The 20,883-nt window shown below is 48.5% G+C and overlaps 2 protein-coding genes across 2 annotated transcripts; one reads left to right on the forward strand and one right to left on the reverse strand.

The window, feature by feature from the left end:
• Positions 1–115: 115 nt before the first annotated feature.
• Positions 116–5,048, forward strand: ccdc28b (coiled-coil domain containing 28B). Its single transcript, XM_056590076.1, has 6 exons — positions 116–524; positions 1,252–1,619; positions 1,974–2,143; positions 2,604–2,758; positions 3,292–3,314; positions 3,464–5,048. The coding sequence occupies exons 2-6, from the start codon at positions 1,384–1,386 to the stop codon at positions 3,516–3,518; spliced, it is 639 nt and encodes a 212-aa protein (XP_056446051.1). The 5' UTR covers positions 116–524; positions 1,252–1,383; the 3' UTR covers positions 3,519–5,048.
• On the reverse strand, positions 3,567–20,489 carry LOC130382370 (TOG array regulator of axonemal microtubules protein 1). The gene is made up of 23 exons (XM_056590074.1): positions 20,273–20,489; positions 18,418–19,712; positions 16,563–16,629; positions 15,105–15,233; positions 14,757–15,020; positions 14,370–14,665; positions 13,714–13,946; positions 13,246–13,340; positions 12,963–13,133; positions 12,597–12,665; positions 11,940–12,112; positions 11,441–11,615; positions 10,671–10,901; positions 9,832–9,958; positions 9,635–9,740; positions 8,985–9,220; positions 8,346–8,504; positions 8,117–8,243; positions 7,879–8,024; positions 7,364–7,547; positions 7,040–7,259; positions 6,855–6,941; positions 3,567–6,634 (listed from the first exon to the last, which is right to left on the reverse strand). The coding sequence occupies exons 2-23, from the start codon at positions 19,447–19,449 to the stop codon at positions 6,387–6,389; spliced, it is 4,575 nt and encodes a 1,524-aa protein (XP_056446049.1). The 5' UTR covers positions 19,450–19,712; positions 20,273–20,489; the 3' UTR covers positions 3,567–6,386.
• Between the last annotated feature and the right edge of the window lie 394 nt (positions 20,490–20,883).

Genomic DNA, 20,883 nt, shown 5'->3' on the forward strand with positions numbered 1-20,883 from the left:
TTCTTTTTGGTTTGCCTATGTGTTTTGCCAGCATCCTCCACAAGATGTATTTGTGAGGCCTTGTCCAAAGTATTAACAAATGTCTATCCGGTCACAGCATATTAGATTAAAGTATTTTGATTTATATTGGATGTAAAGTCATGGCAATGGATAGATTCGGGTCAGAGTGTTCTCAAAACAAGATCTATTTTGAGAACTAAATAGCTCTGCTCAGAACATCATCGATTGCATTCATCCAAAGGACCCTGTAGATTGGCCGCTGAATAATTATTACATTTCCCCGCCCCTTTTCTGTGTGAAAACAAAGTACTGGCCCTTTAAGAGGGGGATCTAAACTGGCTCGGCTCTAGCAAGGGTATTGATACGCGGCTCTATTTTATTTATTGTAAATAAAGGGTACAAAGTGTTATTGCAAAGAAATACATAACCGCTAATGCGCAGCACTAACAATCATTTACGTATAAATGAATCAGAATTTGTGATCCAGTGTCCAGATGGTTTGGTCTTTCTCCGTAATTGACTCGGTAAGCCTAATTCTACTTTATTTGCGATCGTTTTTATGTATCTAAAGAGGTTTCCAGAGTTTTACCATTATGGTATACTGATACATAACGATATTCCCTAACACAAATACACACTTGACCGCATAGTTATGCTATCGTGATGGTAATGTTTTTCGCATTGTGTAGTAGCCATCTTTGCACAGCGAACCTCTGATTGTAGGCTACTTCTGCGGGCTGATGAGAGACGCTGGTCCTCATTGGACGAATAGACAATTGAAGAAAGCATCTCGGATTGCATAGCCACTGTGTCCTAGAATAGACAAAGAGGGCTATTGGATGTGATAAGGTTGTCTCATTCAATAGATTCGTCCTTATATGGTCTTCTTCCCACAGATCCAGTTCAGATACCTGAGGCACTAAAGCTCTTGGTTAAAGTTACTTGGAGCGTTGCTTCCTTGCTTTGGCTTGCTCAGTTAAAACGTGATAAACACAACGCCCATTTATTTTTACCTGGGACGCACCGTTTCCCACAATTGCATTACGTTTGAATAGGCTTTAATAGGCCTACATGATCTGTATAGATCTATCCCTAATAACTATTATAATATTAGCCCTACGAACTCGTCTATATCTTTCCATTGTTTTTTAAATTATCCCTATTATTCATTTCGTAACTTAAATTGTACCCTTTCATAAGTATACGACATTGTTGTGTCACAGATGACCTAATTATTTTTTTTTTTTGCAGTCATCCATCCGGGCTCCTGATCAAGAAGTTTTTCAGGTGGTAGGTGTGCCGGCCTTCTTCAACAATCTGCCCGCCGTTCATTCCACGATTCCGCAAACAAACCAATAACCAGCCAGTACAAATCAGACCAGAATGGAGGACAAACGCAAGCGGAGGAGCCCCCAGGTGTCCCTCCCCCAGCCCCCGCCGCCCCCCATAAACCCCCGCAAGCTCCCCCCGCTGCCGGCCAGCAAAAGTGCCACCTTCTCTCTGGGTCTGCCTCAGCCGCCCTCCCCCAAGAACCGAGGGAAGTACAAGAGGTCCATCGGAGCGCCGGGACCGCCCAGAGAGGTTCTGGCCACGGTCGCAGCGCCCCCCAAAGTCACCCGGTGAGCCATGACAGCGGTTTGTGGTAAAGAGGAGTGCTGTAGCAGGAGGGGGGGGGGGTCCTTCAGGCTCTGTGTGGGCCAAAAGGTCATCTCATCCCCGTATGGCCATGGGCCAACATCCATAAGCATGTTACACATCATCCGGAAATATAAATGTTTGGTTGCATCAATATTATTTTCTCAATGACCCAAGTTACAACAGTTCTCCCCCTTAACCTAGTATTCAACATTTTTAATGAGGCTTTTCGATCTTCAGTTTTGGTATACATTTTTAGTGTATCAATATTTTTATCTTGATACAACCGATTGTCTGAAAACTGATCAACCACGGCTGTGTCTCCCGCCGTCCACCAGGCCCCCAAAGGAGAAGTCGCGGGCCCCCCAGCCGGCAGGGCCCAGCAAGGTGGTCCAGTCGTCCCCCCTGCAGCACTCGTTCCTCACAGACGTGTCGGACGTGCGGGAGATGGAGGGCGGGCTCCTGAACCTCCTCAACGACTTCCACTCAGGCAAACTGCAGGCCTTCGGTAAGCCCGCCTCCCCCCAGCCTGGCCACCAGGGGGCTATCCAGTTACTGGTCTGGTCTCAAGCCATGTAAGGAGAAACCAGTTCCAATAGGCTTGTGGTCACAACAATGAACTGTTGTCCACGGGATCAGCCCCAGATACTCTCACAAATACTCTTAATGCAATCTGTGTGGATGAGGATATTTGACAGGCCAATAAAGGGCAGTCAAAGATGCATATATTCATTATTATAGTGTAGTCTAAATACTGTCAGAATTCTGCATGGTAACACATTGATAGTAAGAAAAGACAACATTAACGCTTTATTAAAATGCAACATTAATCAAAGTACGAGACGATACAAACTCTAATATTGCGATTAAACGGCATTACACACTGCCTCTCTGTTTTATATTTGTGTAAAGTTTGTGCTCCCCTTCCTCAAGGCTCCTCCTCCCCTCTCTCTGCCCCCTGTGTCCAGGCAAGGTGTGCTCCTTTGAGCAGCTGGAGCACGTGCGTGAGATGCAGGAGAAGCTGGCGCGGCTGCACTTCAGCCTCGACAGCCACGTGGAGGAGCTGTCCGAGGACCAGAGGAAGAGCGCCTCGGACAACAACCTGGAGCACCTGCTCTGCAACGTAAGCTCCCCCGCCGCCATCAGAGAGAGGTGTAGGGACTGCCCGCAGTAGGATCCAAATCAAGACATTTGTAAAATCATTCATAATATTAATATTAACACTTGACTTATTAATATATGTATAAATCATGTATGCCCTTGTCTTTTTCGAATACATATGGATAATAAACGTGCATTATATTAAATAAAGGTTTATAAAAAGCATTTGATATGCTTTATCTATAATATGTATTGATAGTATGAGATTATTGATATTATATTTATATTATGTATATTTATACATGTATATTGTTTTGTTTTTTCTCTCTGACGAGCTGGGGAATGAACATCGATCTTGAATTTATATTTAAGTCCTCATTTAAAGCTATCCTAACCCTAACCACATAGCCACCATGGTTTGGGATATCCTCTGCTGTAAAACCACTGCTAGGTGGCAGTATACTGGCTAATATACAGAGTTACACATACAGCTGTTGAACAAGGAACCCATTCAAGGGCACTAATGACACACACACCCCTCATTTGTTCCCACAGCTGGAAGAACTCAGCACATCAATGTATCCTTTTGTTCGGTCGGACCCACGTAACGGCTCCATACAGGGCTGACCTGGAGCTCCAGGTGCTAAAAATGAAACCCCAATTGCTGTGTCTATTCTCTGGATGTCCTGTTTGTTTGTGTGAGAGCCCTTAATGGTTGTGTGTCCAGACAAAAGCTTCACCTGGCTGAGAACCAAGACATGCCCAAGTCGTCCGGTCCCTGACCAACTCGGCGTTGACGATGTGCGACCTAACACCTCTGTTCCTGCTGACGCGGTCAAACATCAAACCGGTGCCCCCTTGCTATGACGTTTGATGCCTCAGCAAACAAAGCAAAGCGTCGAAAAGCTAAAGGAAGCAGTATCTTCTATTGAACGGTAGATGATGAAAAATGTATTGCATGTAGCAAGCGTTAGATGAAGTGTAAACCAAAAGCCTATATTCCATTTACAGCACAATACCATTTTCTTTTATTTCACTGGTGTGTAAGAAACTTATATTTAAGAGATGTGTTTGTTATTTATTTGGTTATAATTTCTTCATATTATAACACCACCACATCCATGGACCCTTTTCTACAGTATGAGACCCATAGTTAGTGTTGTGAGCGTACCAACTCTGTGTAAAGGGTTTAGTGGGTCATTGTAGTGAGGTAATTTTCGGGTAAAGCATTATTGGAAACACAATTGAATCATAGCAACTGAAAGTAGCAAAAAGGTGTTTGTGTTGTCACAAAACAATATAGGACATATCAGGATTTTTAGGAATTTGGCCACTACTCTACCCTCCCCAATGAGGTTTTTTAAATATCTTGCTATAAATGTAACAGGTTCAGACCACAGACGTTGACAAAAAAGTTTATATTTGATGATTTTGTGCAGGATGTGCGAAACAGACATTAATATTAATTTATATTCAATGTGCATTGTTGCAACTGTATTTTTATTAGTTGGTTTTGATATGAATGACTGGAAAATTGTTTGTAGGCGATCTGTGAAACGCTTCAGGCTTCGTTAGAGCTTTGGTGGCAGAACCCCTTAAAGCACAAGCTATTCCACAACCTGTTACTGCAATGCTGCAAACCAACTACTGTTAAGCCATGACCAATGGGTTACTCACAGGGGGATTCTCCCTGATCCACATCTCCATCCGGACGGAGCCACTGTGCACCACAAGTGGGCATTCATCTGTCATTTTCAGTGTGGCAGCTATCTTGAGAAGTTTCTGTTTGAAATATATTCCACCTTTGTTCTTGCACCATAGCCATGTTATATGAGTAATAGGCATTCAAGAAAGACATTGAGTTGATAATGTTTGAACAGAACTGCAAGCAAAATCTTCCTGGCTATTTACACATCTCATGTTATGGTGGTTCAGAGCGCCTGCGAAGCCTACCTCTTCTTGCAGAAACCTGAGCCTGTGTACATGGTGACTAATGGTTACAAAGGCTATCCAGGATGCTGGGATTCTCCATCGTCTCACTTTTGCATTGCAATGTCTTTTGTTCCCCATTTAAATATTAACCTTCCCCCATGTATGGCTTTGTTGCGTCTGTGAGCTTATTACGTCACATAAAAGAAAAATAGATTTCGGATTGGAATAAGCCTTCGATGATGCATTTTGCACCTGTGCACACAAAAATAAAAGGGAATAAAGCTCAAAATGTTTAATCGTGTAACTTTTATCCATGTTTTGGTATCTTTTTAAACTTTATTTGTAAAAGTATTGACCAAGTATCTATAGCAGAAAAGGCCATGGAGTGAAGATTTTGATTGTTTAAATTTTGACAGAATTATTTTTCAATTAACAAGTACAAATGCACAGCCTAGTCAAAATACGCTGCTGGATACATTTTGATTCACCAATCTTAGTCAGCATTCCATAATTAAACAAGTGGATTAATTGAATGGTAATCTCAAACAATAGAGATTTGAGTGCAAACATGACATCTCGAGCAAAGAGCGATTCTGATATGGCTCTCTTTATGAACTGCTACCCTGTATAGACACAAATTAAGAAACTCAGTGTTTTTTTTTTTTTTACAGAAAAACACTTTGTAGATCTATAAGGTTGTAGGTATCCTTTTGTTTGTTCACGAACAAGTTAAATATAAATTTACAACAGAATAGTGTAACGGTTACTTAAAGACTGGCACTACACTGAAACATAAATCACTAATTTGGGTTTTACTCTGTGTAAATAATGTTTTCTCCCCAACACATACACCCAGTAAAATAAGTTTAACTTTGAATCAGGCATCAGTGTACGTATATATATCTATATCTATATATCCTTTAAACAAAAATATAAACATTGATTTGGATTTGACGACATGCAGAATAAGAACACAACCAACTCCGCATATCATAAACATTTCATACCATAGGACTTTGAAAACCAAAACTATACAAGATAAATAATATATACTGCATTATCCTACCACATATGGTCAACAGATTAGGCTAATACTGTGCAATGACACATTGGAACTGTACCAAAAAAGTTATTTTTCCCTGTATCCCAATCCATCTCTACCTTGTAAGACACATTGAGAAAATCTCCATAATTCACTTTCAACAAATGGAACCACAACAAAATATAGACGTCCCTCACTTATTATCATTTTCTGTGCATTTCCGCCTTACATTCTGCAACGGTGCGTTTTGATTGGTCTACAGTACATTGCGTTAGATGCTTTTCATTGATGAAACAAAAAAACGAAATAGCAACAGCAATCCAAGGATCGCATCCTTAAAATCCTGTCTTTGATAACGACGACAAGCTACCTGTTAAAGTGCAAAGAGAGCAGGTTGTTTGAGGATTCGCGGGACCTGATGAAATCCAGCATGATGCAGGGCCGCCTTGTACGGTCCGTGGCCCCGAGGACATCTCGCTGAGATATAATGGGTCCAGAGTCGAGGAGCTCGTGAGAAGTAAGACACTTTCTCTTTAACAGTATACAAAAAGTGCAGGCACTGATAGAAATGCAGAACATCTCTTTTTTTTCTTCAAGTAAAAGTCATCGCGTAGCGTTCTCGTTCCCGTCTTTTTCGTCGTTTGGTTGTGTTTGGAATTGTTTGAATGATTTGTTTTCAGGACATGGTTCTGAGCAGCTCGTTGAGGTCCTTGTGGACGTTGGGGGGCTGGGAGCCAGCGCTCTCGACCAGGCCGGGCCCCATCTGATCGTGGAGGGCTTGGCACAGGCTGGTGGTCGCCCGGCGCACGCTGCCGCCCCGGCCCTGAACGCTGCCGCTGGACGGGCCCAGCAGGTACCACAGCAGGGGCAGCGCCTTCTGCTCCACCAGCTGGGGCCGGCGGGGGTACAGCTCCGTCACCAGCTCTGGGGGGGGGGGGGGGGGGGAGGAGATAGAGGAAGTGAAGGAGGAGGAAACCAAGGAACAGGAGACAGGAGGAGAGAGTAAGAGGAAGAGACAGAGGAGATGGAGGCGGTAAAGCAGAGAGTGTATCAGATGCCTCTTCATTGGCCACACAATGGTATGCGTATGTTCGCTGCTGATCACTAACAAAAGAAAAAGGCAACATTTTATCCACTAACATACCTGCAACCTTCTGGATCAGATCAACCTTTGCTTGGCCGCTGAGGAACAGGGCCTTGGTGCAGAAGGGCTGCAGGAGGAGGCTGCTGTCTGGAGAGGGGGAAGGAAAGAACACATGAGGAACGACAAGGACAACACCGCGGTCAGGCCGGGCCGTGTTCCGGACAGCTCCCCCGTCGGGCCCTCACCGAGGCTCAGCACCAGCTCGCAGAGGGCCCCTGTGGCGGCCGAGTACACGGCGCGGTTCTTTGAGTTGAGGTGGTTGTCCACGATGGCGGGCACCAGGAGGTTGACCACCCCGGACAGGTCGTCCTTCAGCAGGCGCACAATCTTTTGCAGGGCCTCCAGCGCGTACAGGTTGACCTTACTGTTGGACTCCTGCAGGCGGGCTTTGAAGGCGTCAAAGACCTGGGGGAGCGGGGAGAACCGGGGAACAGGTCACCAAATGAACAGGAAAGGGATAAGGGTGTGAAGTAGTGGGCGTTTACGAGCGGTGGGGGTGTTTCACCGACCGGGAACAGGCTGTGGATGACCATGCTGGGGTTGTGCTGGCAGTCGGCCACCAGCTGGTCGATGCCTTTGATGCGCTCCCTGAAGTCTTTGGACTCCAGCAGAGCGGTGAGCTGCTTGATGTACTCGGTCTTGTCTGCGATGCTGTGCCCCTGAGCTCTGGAGCTGTACTGGCTGTTGGGCTGCCTGTAGGGCATCACACAATGGAATGCAGGAAATAGCATAGATACTTACTACATATATACACAGTATATATACTGTATGTTCTTGGAAATAAATCAAGGTTGTCATTTGTTTTGGTTCTTTTTACCCGAAAAAATATAGTTTGTGCCGTTTGAGTTTACAAAGTTTTGGAAAATAATATAAATAAATAAATATGGGAGAGGCCTTCTAAACAAAACCCATCATGTGGGTTCTAGAACGAAACCCCGAGAGAGGAGCTGACCTAATGGCACAAGTGAGTTTACTTTGACCAACATATTTCAGAGGTGGCTGTCATGTGTTGGAGGAGTCTCACCTTGGGGGGATGGTGGTGGTGGTGGTGGTGGTGGTGGTCTGTTTGAGGGGCTCCCTGTTGAGCGATGAGGCCCTGATGGTGCCACTGCCGGGAAGCGAGCGTCTGCCCCGAGCGGAGGGCGGGTCCTGGGGCATCTCGCCCAGACCCTGACACAACAACAACAACAACAACAAAAACAACGTTCACAAGACGCGTCGCCAAGCGGTACGTTGGGGCGAGGGGGCGGGGCCTTCCGCACCTTGGTCTTGAGGACGCTGACTGAGTCGCGGACGGCGGCCAGGTCTTTGGCGGGGATGTACTTCTCCAGGATGGTGTCAAAGTCCCGGTGGGAGGACAGGAAGAGCAGCATCCGGCGGCCGTAGTACCTGAAGGGGGAGGAGTGGGAGCAGCACGTCAGCGAGCCGTTGGACAGGACTTCACCCAACACGGGGGGGGGGGGGGGGGGGGCATCGGGGGGCTCTACGTGCCTCGGCTCCTGGGAGGAGTCCTGGGCCAGCTTGACCACGGCCGGGAGAATTCTGTCCGTCACGTCCTTCCCCCCGGACAGCAGGCGGGCCACGCCCACCCGCTCCAGCAGGTCGGCCAGGTGCTGGGCGCCGCACTTCCTCACCACGGCGTTCAGGTGGCTGTAGACACACACACAAACACACACACACACACACACACACACACACACACACAGGCTCAACATGAAGGACGCACACAAAGATACATCAACGAAAAAATGCACAACCGATGTATCCTACCCACCAGTCCTGGTTAAATGTTGTTCTGTTTGTATGTTTGTCTGTGTGCAGTCATGGGTGGAGAAGCTGTTCTTGTCTTAATGCTCGAGGCACAGATTTTGAAACGTAACCTGTACCTTTAATGAATGTTTGAACTATCAATGCCCATACAAAGCAGTAGAAATGAGCTTTGGCTATTCACATTCAAAAACACATCGGACACTGCTTTTACAACTGCCGCTGATTCTTTGACTTAACAAATGGATTGTACAAAAAAATGTCACCCAAGCAGATGCGCACTGGTGGTAAGAAAACCAGCAAACGCAACAAGGCGCAATACAGCGTGTGCGTGCCTGCTTTGTGTGCGTGCATCGCCCTGACCTCAAGCCCCCGACCAGGAGAGCGTTGATGCAGCGTGCCGGTGTGCAGTGGCGCGCCATGTGGCCCAGCGCCGCGTCCACGTCCTGCCGGATGAAGGCGTTGCTCTCGGCCGCCTTGTGCAGCAGCGCCCGGGCCGTGGCCTCCACCTCCTGGTCCATGGCCCGCTGCAGGTGGCAGTACAGGTCGCCCAGCGTGCACACCGCCACGCGGGACACGCCCGAACGCAGGTTCCTCACCTGAGAACCGCACACAGACAGACACGGTCGAGGGATCCTTTTCAGTTCGGTAAACGCGGTGGACTTCAACCCGCTCTCGCTCTGTGAAGGGCTTTGAGTGGATTGAAAGGCGCTATATGAATGCAATGCAGGCGTTACGTTATAGTACGCTTCACACTCCTTTCAAGGCTGATTTTTGACAAACTTTGTTAATGTCGAATCAACCACTTCTCGGATGGAGAATTGTTTGGGATGGTTTTAAACACAGCATGGTATATAGACTAGGCAGTAGACTGGATTGAGTTTGTTTTTACACTTCCACGAAGACAGATGATTGGCTCCAGGTTAAGCGGTAGAGAGAGAGTGCGAGAGAGAGAGAGAGCGAGAGAGAGCGAGAGAGAGCACCATTGAGCAGGCCCATAGAGGGGGAGCTACCTCTTGAACGAGGGCGAGGCAGACGTCGTGGAGCCTGGTCTGCAGCGTGTCCATGTGGTACTGGGCCAGACTGCGCAGCATCATCAGCCCTTCGATCTTCTTCTCCCTGCGTTCAACCACAGCAGATCAGTCAAACGAAAGTTCAGACTGCTTGGACAAATTCTGTGTGTGTGTGAGGCTGAGAGTGTGTGTCTCACCAGTCATCTGAGCTGATGAGTCTGAAGCTGTGTGTCATCGCCAGCTCAGGTTTGGAAAAGGGGCGGAGCTCAGGGGGCTCTGTGAGGTCTCGCTTGTGGCTGCTGAGGGTGCCCTGGGCCGGCTCATCTGCACACACACACACACACACACACACACACACACACACACACACACACACACACACACACACACACACACACACACACACACACACACACACACACACACACACACACACACACACACACACACACACCTCTTGTCAACATGGAGACGGGCAGCGTGTGTTTAGGTGGCGGCAGGGCTGTCAAAACAGAGCTGTCAGGTGTGTGCTCAGCCATGCAGTGCAGCCGGCTCTGGTCTAATCAGGCCTAAGTGGAAGATGGAACACGGCACTGCTTCAGCCATGCATAATGCAGTGGGATGGTCGAAGGACTGCGAGTGGACAAAGCCCAAACGCGCACAATGGAAAAAAGGGAACAGATTTGCCAAGTAGAAAGATTGCTTGGCTTCAGGATGAAATGATTCTTTATTATTCCCAGCATTGATTCCAGTGCGAAGCCCTTTGAGGAATTTCACTCTAGAAACATCACCTTCATTCCCGAGTACTGTTTGTGTTTCAACATCCTGTTGTACAATATATTATGAGGACGTTCTAACTAGGTTTCTACCTTCACAATCTCGTAACTCTGCGCTCTCCTTTGTGTATCTCGTCTGTCTCAGGCAGCCGACAGCATTTCAAGACACAAAGCTTAAATATGTCCGGCCCCGGTCGACCCCCCTGTTCCCTCCCCTCATTGACCCTGCACTGCCCCTACTGGCCGCCCTCGGTACTGACCTGAGCTGTGGGAGGGCGGGGGCCGGGTCCTGGTCAGGCTGGGGGCCCTCCTGAGGCGGGCCGAGGTTTTAGGGTTGCTGGGGGCTACCGTTGGGGGGCTGGGCTGGTGAGGGGGGGTGAAGCACTTGAGGGGGCTCTCGGACCCCAGGGGACTGGCGGGGCTGACCCGGGCCCCCTTGGCGAGGAACCCGGCCGGGGTGGAGGTCAAGGTGTTGCCGTTCAGCTGTAGGTCTGACCCAGAGGGAAGAGGGAAGGCCATGAGCGCATCTCAGGACAATGAGGGACATCAAACTACCAGGATGAATAGTTGAACGGCAATCCCATTCTTTCACCAAAGTTAAAAAAGGGTTCTGATATTTAAGGCGTTTAATTCATTTTCTATTATATTGGAAAAAAACGAAAATATGAATGGCTCCTGTTTTGGATAATAACACTTAACAGTATTTTCTTCTAAATAGTAGTCAATAGTTTACGCACCCAGAATGCATCAGTTGCATGCGTTGCCGTGGATTAAACACCGTCAGACGGTTTGTAGCAGTGAGCAACAGACTAGGCCGAACCCACCGATAATGTAAACAAAACTGTCTCTTCCACTAACATCACATAACAGATGGGTTACGTCGATTAACAAAGCCATCCCCGTCTGCATAACTTTATGATAAGTCATGACTATGTGTTAGCACTAAATGTTTATGCAGGCTCAATCATTTAAAAAGAGAACATTACGTTACATTGAATTTATTTATTGGTGTAAGAGATGCCGTTCTAACCTCTGCTATCGAACAGCATCTCCTCCAGCTTGGGCTCATCGGCCAGGCTCTGGTTGGGGACGTGACGGCCCCCATTCTGCTGTCGCTTCCCAGAGAGCCCGGCCTCTTCCCCTGCCTGGTGGGGGGGCTGGCCCCGGTGCTTCTCCCGGTGGACCCTGCCGTTCCTCAGACGCTCCTGCACAGGGGTTGATGAGACGTAGGGTACCGTGTCAATATCGGGGGAAATTATAAGAGTCACGCACGCTTGGCGCAAGATAGAGGGATAACAAAATCAAAAAACATTAAAACACAAAAATAACTATTGAAGCAATAGAACATAAAAATACGAAATATAGAAAAATATGCCTAGATAAAAATTTGTTACTAAATTGATCGATCAACGATGCAAAAAGCAATCAGATACTGGGACCAATATACCAGTCTACAACCAATAGCAAAAGCGCCCGCCCAGTACGGTTCATCACGTTTGGGAGATTGCGGTTATGTTTGCAGGACGAACCGTGCTGTCCACTGCGGTGTCCCTGGGGTCAGAGTTCGGCGTGCCGGTCAGGGATTGGCCCACGACGCCCTGCGCTGGGAGGTCCCCGTTGGGCCTGGTCAGACAGTCCCCCAGCTCGGACGGGGACGTGGCCCCGATGGGGCGACCGCAGATCACACCCGAGCCAAACACACCTGAAAGGGGTGAGGAAGGGTAAGTCATAAGGGGTGAGGAAGGGTAAGTCATAAGGGGTGAGGAAGGGTAAGTCATAAGGGGTGAGGAAGGGTAAGTCATAAGGGGTGAGGAAGGGTAAGTCATAAGGGGTGCGGGGGGGGGGATGTTTGTGTAGAAAGGCAGCGGGGAGTAGAAAGCTAATTACTAGTTGCTGTTATTTCTTCATTCCTGTAGCGGAATCCCGATATGTAATTTCTTCACAGCATTAAAGGCTGTTTGCACAACACAAGCGCATTATCCCTGGAACCAACCATGGGCTCACATTTCTCCTCCGCCTTTTCCCCGCTCTATCTATTTATAGCGGCGGGCCTGAGTAAGTGGGCTGCCTCAGTCAGTGTGTTGTCATAACAGCCCACTGAGGAGGGCCCCGGGCCCCGCAGTGAGGCAGGGCTAACGGGGGCCTCGGGGGCAGAGTGTGCGGGGGGACAGGGCGGGCGCACTGACCTCTCCCCACCACGCCCTCAGGGACGTCAGAGGCCGGAGAGCTCCTGCTGCTGCTGTAGCTCTGAGAGCCTGGGAAAACAGAGGGATTCAGGGATCGCTGATTGGTTCAAGCAGTTAAGTATGCTTCATCAGGGAGATGGGGAACACTGTAACATGAGTCATAACATCATTGCCAACAGGAAATTGAATATAGCGGAGCAGGATGTATTCATAATAGATAATGGATGCTATTCGGTGGATACTTTTAAACATGCATCATAGATAATAAATACTGGGTGCGATTTGCTGGATGCTTTTAAACGTGTACCGTAGGAATCAATTAACGACAGAAAATGTGTCTGTTTGTTTCGGAAATCCTTGGCTGACCTTTTGCTGGCCTCATTGCTCTGATTGGTTCCCGAAAGCTCGTTCTGACCAACGGGGAAGAGGCCTCTGTTGTGCGGTCGCCATCTTCAAGCTCCATTGGTCCGTTAGAGTAGCTGAGCCTCTGGCCGATCACGCCCACTTCAGGGGAGGTTTTGTCTCTCTGGGACACGCCTGGAAAGGAAAGAAAGAGACTTTTATTTTTTTAAAAAGGAAAGGAAGTGAGATGCACCACAGGGCACGGCGGCGGCGGCGGCGGCGGCACCATGATCCTCTCTGGCTGTACCTTGAAGGCAGCTGAAATCCATAGACACCGAAGACCTCAGCCGGGGTGAGGCCACCCTGGCAGCGCGGGGCATGGAAGGGCCAGAGTGCCTGGGGCTGTTGGGAAGCATGACAAGTGAGGAGGGTTGGGGGAAGACCTCTCTCGACCTCACATGGGCTAGGACAGGGTAACCCAGACTGCTTTTATATCTCACAGACAGACAGACAGACAGACAGACAGACAGACAGACAGACAGACACACAGACACACAGACACACAGACACACACACACACACACACACACACACACACACACACACACAAATACTGTACATTGTTACTGTAGATTGTTAATATATTTATATTTTTAACCCCACCCACAGGAGAATGCAGTGACTGTTTTCACCGACTTTGCCTCACAACCTTTCATTAAAACCCAGACGGTGAGGGTGAGGCCCCCCAGCGCCCTGGAGGCCGTGGGGTCTGTACCTCAGGTCGGCGCCGTTGTGCCCCATGGAGTGGGGGGGCGAGCACAGACTGGAGAGCCCGCTCTCGCTGGCCGGGCTGATGACCGCGGGGGAGTCGCGGGACGGAGAGTCCAGGCCCAGCTCCAGCCTCACGGCCGAATCCGGGCTGTCCGGGTCCTGCTCCGAGCCGCTGAGGCTAACCTTGGCCCGCTTCTTGGCGGCGCTGTTGCGCAACGAGCGCAGGGAGTTCAGCATCTGTGGACGGAAGAGACACAGGGCGGGGGATGAGTGTCTGTGGCGTGGGACGGAGAACAGCTGCTCCACAATCGGTCTCAGCTCTGTTGGGGCGTGGATTATTTTGGCCAACATAACGAGGCTCAAGGAATGTGGATCTTCTCACGTTTTGAACATCAATAAATGATAACAAATGGATAATAAACGGAAAAGGTTGTTGGGTTTGTGTGCTTTAGTCCAATAGAAGTCATAGTCACTCTTAATCTTAAAATAACCCTAAAAATCTGCTTTTTCCAATTGCGACCGTGTCAGATAACCGACACACATTGGTATGGTTGCAATCAACCAGGCATGCGTGCGAGAGGAACGCAATTCCCTTCACAGCAACACAATCACAGTCCTCCAACAGCGAGTCCTGTGCTCTCCAAAGGGAAAGCGTCTGACCTCCTCCATGTCCAGGGACTCGTCGTCCTGCGGCCCCCGCGCCGAGCCCAGACCCCCCAGCTCCAGATCCAGGTCCCTCTCTGCCGGCCGGCCCCGCGGGCTGCCTGGGGCCTGGGACCTCTGGCCGTTATAGGACTGCGAGCGCTCCATCCCAGGGAGGACCGCCTTCACGCCGCCGAGCGCCCGGCGGTAGGAGGAGGCGGCGGCGGCGGCGGCGGCGTTCAAGGACGATGCAGAGGAGCTGACCGGGCAGGCCCTCAGAGGCCTGGGGGAGCACCTGCTGGACGTCTGGTCTGCTGGAGAGGGTGGGGGAGGACACAGTGGGGAGTCAAGTGGGAATGGCTTACGGTCATTGGGCCGTGTAGAGGGATGAGGAGCCACACTCACCCTTCCCCTTGCCTGCGGTGTCCCTCCAGGGGCCCGGCTCCGGATGCAGGGGGCTGCACTCCCTCTTGTTGGGCCAGGTGTTGGACATGGAGAGGGAGGGGTCCGCCCGCCGCCGGGCCAGCGTGGGGGTGAGCAGGCCACCGGGAAGCGCCGCCAGCGGGTAGGAGGGCAGCAGGAAGGAGCCGGGCGTGTTGGGGTTGGCGGGGAGGGAGAAGGTGCGCTCCACGCCGGGGTTCCCCGAGAAGACGCACGTCTTGGGCGTGGCTGTCGGCGACAACACACAGGTCAGTCCGTCGCCGTCGGGTTCATCGCAGCTATCGGTTTGCTCAACACTGAGGGATGTCTCACCACTGTGCGTCTCGCTGAAGCTGATGGACTTGAAGGTCTCAGGGTCTAAGTCCAGGCTCCCGCTCCGACGGAGGCGAGCGGGGGACTCCCTCCTGCGGCCCGAATGGCGCTTGTCCGCTACCTCTGAAGCTACATGGGAAGCACACAACGGGAGTCAGTGTATGTAGCCGGGCTTAGGGTACCGAAGCCATACGGTGAGATTGCATTGAGATGTGACCTGTATGACGAGCACACGGTCATGTAGAACCCATGACGCCTTTGAAATGTGGCCGAAATGGATGGAAGCCGTCGACTATTTACATGAAGGCCTTAGGACGAGGTGGAAGGATGGACAGGGGGCAGATAGTACATTTTTTATGTAAAAGATAATACAAATTCTTCATGCTCTGTGACCAAAACTAGCCAAATCCATTCTTGTTTGTTGGCTTCAGTGAACATTGTACACTTGAGGGTTGTCTAGCTTGGCAATTGCGGTTTTGCAAGACTAGCAGGTGCATTAAGAAAAACTCCATCCACTAAAATCCTCCATTGATTTTAAAGTGACCATTAACTATTAAATAACTAACAACACAAAAATGGTATGGTGCAGTTGATTTACTCTTTATCTATTTTTAAGGATTACCACCATAACTTTTAGAAGTGAAATGAGATGGATTGTAGCCGAAGACCAATTTTGGCAAAACTCATAGCCATTAGGGCTGTGAAACCCTATTGACCCGCGCAAGCTTTTGCCTTCATCGAACAGCAATGATTTTATGCACGATAACAACAAAGTGAAAAAAACAACAACATGATTCATAAGACAACTTCAAGGTGGCCTCCACCATGAAGATTGGTCTAGGATTCCACTATCAACCATAATTCCACCGTTCTAGGCTCTACTTCTAGGAGGCTTAGATCCTAGTCTCTGCCCGTAGGAAACTGCATTTTTGGATAGCGGAGCATAACATCAGGGTTGGATCCTTCAGTCAGCTCATTCCTGATTAAGAAATGCTGATTTGTCGAAACAGAATTGAAAACAAGAGATGGAACAGGTAGATTAGCTTGAAAGGCGGTGTGCAGAAGCGGCCGCTGTAGAAACAGAATAGTTAAACAACAGCACACCTTCCATACCTTCTTTTGGCTTAACAGACCCGGGGTGACAGCACACTTTTGCGCAGGTGCATGTTTAAGCAGTAATCCATCCCCTTCTATCCACTATCAACCAGTGGGCAAGAGGTGTGTCACCACTGCACCGCGACCTAGCAACACGCTATGTCAGAGCTTTTTGTGACGTGCAAAGCAGAGGCTTCTTTGATCAGCTCGGTAATCCAACTCAAAGCTGCTCTAATTTGGAGTTGGGCTTGACTTTGAACGCAACTCTAGTCAACTCGTGAGAATCTCGGGACAAGAGCCGATACAAGGTGCGTGTGTGTGCTTTGGTGGTGGTGCGGGAGGTGGTTGGAGAGAGACACTTACCAAAACTAGGGACGTAGGTTTCTGGACTTAACCTCCTGGAGATGGACAGGTATTCTTCACTGGCAATCTAACATGGCGTACAATGTAACACAGGGAAAAAAATCATTGCAGTAATTCACATGGTGAAATTGCAATTTTCGAGTTTATCAAATAAACATAGATGTAATTAATGCAATTGGTTTCGGTAAAGACGCCCTGCGGCTTTTTCCATCCACAGCACAAAAAGAGCAAAGGAGGGAATTCAGATCAGCGCAAAGCAAGAAACACAAGAGGCCTTCAGTTGGACCCCATCTAATATAAAGACATTTATCAATGTATACATTTATATTATTACCATGCACATACCACTGGTGAGGATGGAGTCAGGGCAACCTGACTCCATCCTCACACACACACACACACACACACACACACACACACACACACACACACACACACACACACACACACACACACACACACACACACACACACACACACACACACACACACACACACACTTGGAATAGAGTTCAGGAGCTATGTTTTCACAGCCCCAGTGCTGCGATATCACCAATTATGTTTCCCGTCCCCCTCTGACAAGTGAGCTGGAGTCTAAAGGTGTTGCTTGGAGACACGCATAATGCAGTTAACACCGGGTTTTGCAGCAGAAGACGCTCAAGTTGTTGACGGTCCACAGAGTAATAGGTATTTTGATTATAGTGAACACAACATAATTGGCAGAGGAAAAACAATAGGCTTTGAACTGTATGGGGTTAACAATGATCCTGGCTAGTCCAATTTTAAAACAGTTCAAAGTGTTTATGCAACCTGTCAGTCATTTTTATTTGTACATTACGAAACTCTCCTTGGGTGCAATAACGAATAGTACCGTTACCCCTCTGGTTAGATTTGTGTTATTCACCTCAGAGGTTAACTGCACTTCAATGAGAAAGGGACTTACAATCTAGGTAGATTCCCACCATATGCATCATGTAAATGGGCATCTTATTGTGAAGGGAACGAGGGAGGAACTAAATGAGGACTGAATCCCAGTGATTGCTCTGACACAACAGAGCTATATTAAGAAGAAATCAACACCAACCCCATCTCCCCATTGGCCTGCCGCTCTCTGTAGACTCACCTCAATGAGAGGTGTAACACGAACCAATCTAAATCTGGGAAAACATCCTTTCAACGCCATCTCAAGTTCTTTCTAGGCCGTCTAGATTCATACGTATTGTAATTTGTCTCTAGTAAATAATCAGCACAAACACTGCTAGTTTCGGCAGAAAATTGTTAATAGGAATTGATTGAATAATACAAAATTGGACCAAAAATATCAGAAACGTCAAATTGATTGAAGTTGACGTGATTACAGCTGCCATATGCTGGACTCAAAACAACGAGGACACGTTTCTCAAATAAAGATAAATCATGTCCCTCTGTTCCTAAGCAATAACCACTCTTGCAGCTCTGAGTGATTGCAGAAGGAGACCCGCCAATCAATCCAATCACAGGGCTCTTGAGAGGCTAGAGGATATTAAGGTGCCTTTGTTGCTCCGAAAACCAAGAAGCCAATGAATTCACTGTTGCACTGTTGTTTCGTGCTAGTTCACCCACCACTTTCATATGCAATCCTCGAAAACAGCAAAGAATGTAAAGCCTTCTAGACACAATGTGCAGATCGTATTATCGTAGTGTTACACAGGAGATGCTGTCTAAGGAAGCATTATGTTACATAGCTAAAATGCAACAATACCCTTCTGACCTTGCACTGAAAGCAGCAGCGCAATACAAAATCTGCCTGAATGCTTTAATTGATACGGTGCTTAACCAGAGAGCCTTAGTGGAGAGCGTTAGTGTTTGCCCACACCTTCTCAGAGGACTTTCCATTGGGGAGACTGCACGGCTGATCGTTCTCACAGGACGCCAGGCTGGACATCTCCCACGGCAGCTTGCTCTTGCCTTTGCCCGCGCTGGCGATCCTCCTCTGGAGGGGCAGGTCGTCGGTGAGGGAGCCCAGGCTGCCGTAGCCAAACAGCCGGTCCGCGTCGGGCTCGCTCCTGTAGCTCCTGGCGCTGCCCGCCCGTCCTCCGTGGAGCACCCACTCCAGGTCGGCCGCCAGGCTGAACTGCGGGGAGCAGCGTTGCCCCGGCTTGGGCACGACCAGGGCGTACTCCACCATCCACTCAGAGGAGAGGCGGGGGAGGATGTGCCTCGCTCGTCTGGCCTGCACAGCCGCCATCAGCCCCTCGACGTCCTCGTTGAGCTCCACCGTGTCAACAGCTTTGGTCAGGGGCTGCTTCTTGCCCGTCTCCAGGCAATGGTCAAACACTGCAAACAGCTCGAGGGTCGCTTGGCGGACCTTCCGCTTGCCGTCGGCCAGACACGGCGCGACTTCAGAACAGAGCTTAGGGATGTTGAACTCCCTCCTGGGATGGGTGAGCATGGCTGCGGTGATGATGTTGAGCACATCTTCTCGCACCCTGGAGTTCTTATGGCTCAGGCTTCCAACTAGGACATCGAGCACTCTCTGGGGTCCTGCAGTTCCTATCAACTGGCGGAACAAGTTCATGTACTCGGTTCTGGTGACGGTGCGGGTGTCCCCTAGAGCCTTCACAGCCACGAGAGCTATCTGTCTGAAATATTGGTCCACATTGGAATCTAACTTATGAATGAGCACATTAATGACTTGTAAGGTGCCATGCAAAACTTTAAAATTACTGTCGTCTAGAAGACGACAAAGGAATCGTATGAACTCCTCAATACTGTCCGATGGAACCGTCCTCAAATCAAGCTCTGTAAGAATGTGCTTAAGTTCTTCCACTCCATTGGTTCGGCTTTGGTAGTTATTTAGATCCAGAAGCTGCTCGTGTAACTCCTGGGAGATCAATCCAAGTATCATAATTGATGATCTTGTAGATGTGGTTAGATTTAAGAATTTAACTCGGCTGAAACCCCATCAGCAGAACAACATTCCTCTTGTTGTGTTTCCATTGCGTGTAACTCCTTGGAGATCAATCCAAGTATCATAATTGATGATCTTGTAGATTTGGTTAGATTTAAGAATTTAACTCGGCTGAAACCCAATCAGCAGAACAACATTCCCTTTGTTGTGTTTCCATTGCTTGTTCACAAAGTGTTCGATGACAACGACAGATGGCTGTGCTGTAAATACAAAATACAGGCCATTAGGATGACACACGAGAACGAACAGACTAGAGTTATGTCGCAAGTATTTGACGACAATGACATTTCATTTGATGTTTCTGGACTAAATAAAAATCCTCATCCTAGAGGCAAAGTGGGATACACGCCCAGGATCCGGATCACACAACCACTTGTGGCTGTCCGCATCACTCTTATCTGTGTAACCGTTACGTGTTTCACATTTAAAGGGGCGTTCAGCTTCGCCTCAGCATATGATCGATGTTGACATAGCCTGGCTTTAAAGTGCAGAGATGTTGACTCAAATCCTAAGCCCACCAAACGGATATATTAGTGCAAGTTACCGTTACATCCTTCAACAGGACGATGGTCCTATAGTTTAGATCATGCATTATCATCGTACACGGCATAAACATTGTGAGGCATTGTGCTTGGCCATCGCAAAGCTATCCAATGTGGGTGCTGCGTTTTAGGTGGTATCGTATAGTTGATAAGGCTACGCTAGCAAAGTTTAAAAAACAACACCATATTAGACCCCGTTTTCCCTACTAAGTACTCACTCGGCGACGTTCACAGGCAGAAAACAATGCGGTCCGATTGTCCTCGGCCTGGCCAGACCTTTAAATGTATCAAATCAATTTATTTACATCCGTATGTTCTTGGGTTATTGGGTTGGAAGCTCCCGAGGCGTTCAAACAAGCCCACACATCCATGGAGCAAAATGGCGAACACAAGTCGCAAACCTAGCGCTTCCATGGTGACAAGAGCTCGGCTCTGGAGCGGCGAGAAGACCCGAGCGCAGTCACGTGTGCAAGGCGTCGAAAAACAAAAACAAAAAAACCTTCAAATCACTTCAAAATAACATATGACGAAAACACTGACCAATCGAGACAATAATACAAAAAGAAAAATATCATATCATATAAATCATTTGCCTTTCTTTTTTAAAGTTTTTTTTTTTTTACCGTCAGCGATTTACAGTGTATATCACGATTTACATTGTACACACCCAACAGGGACTTCATAACGACTCCGGATGGGTCTACTTTGCAGGGCCTTGCTGTGTGCCGCTCCTCACAGGCTTCGCAGCTGCACCAGGCGCGGCGCGGGGACTTCTGCAGGCAACCTGAGAAGGATGGATTGATCACTTAAATTGAATCAACATAGGCCT

This window comes from Gadus chalcogrammus, chromosome 5 (genome assembly GCF_026213295.1).
Source record: "Gadus chalcogrammus isolate NIFS_2021 chromosome 5, NIFS_Gcha_1.0, whole genome shotgun sequence".
NCBI lineage: Eukaryota > Metazoa > Chordata > Actinopteri > Gadiformes > Gadidae > Gadus > Gadus chalcogrammus.

What these genes read in the sequence shown, in the direction of transcription:
- ccdc28b (XM_056590076.1), top strand. Translation starts at nt 1,384, where the DNA reads ATGGAGGACAAACGCAAGCGGAGGAGCCCCCAGGTGTCCCTCCCCCAG. An exon ending in AGGCAAACTGCAGGCCTTCG is followed by an intron (nt 2,144 to 2,603) that starts GTAAGCCCGCCT and finishes CCCTGTGTCCAG; the next exon opens with GCAAGGTGTGCTCCTTTGAG. An exon ending in TGGAGCACCTGCTCTGCAAC is followed by an intron (nt 2,759 to 3,291) that starts GTAAGCTCCCCC and finishes TTGTTCCCACAG; the next exon opens with CTGGAAGAACTCAGCACATC.
- LOC130382370 (XM_056590074.1), bottom strand. Translation starts at nt 19,449, where the DNA reads ATGATACTTGGATTGATCTCCCAGGAGTTACACGAGCAGCTTCTGGAT. An exon ending in CACCGCAGGCAAGGGGAAGG is followed by an intron (nt 14,666 to 14,756) that starts GTGAGTGTGGCT and finishes CACCCTCTCCAG; the next exon opens with CAGACCAGACGTCCAGCAGG. An exon ending in AGCAATGAGGCCAGCAAAAG is followed by an intron (nt 12,666 to 12,962) that starts GTCAGCCAAGGA and finishes CTGTTTTCCCAG; the next exon opens with GCTCTCAGAGCTACAGCAGC.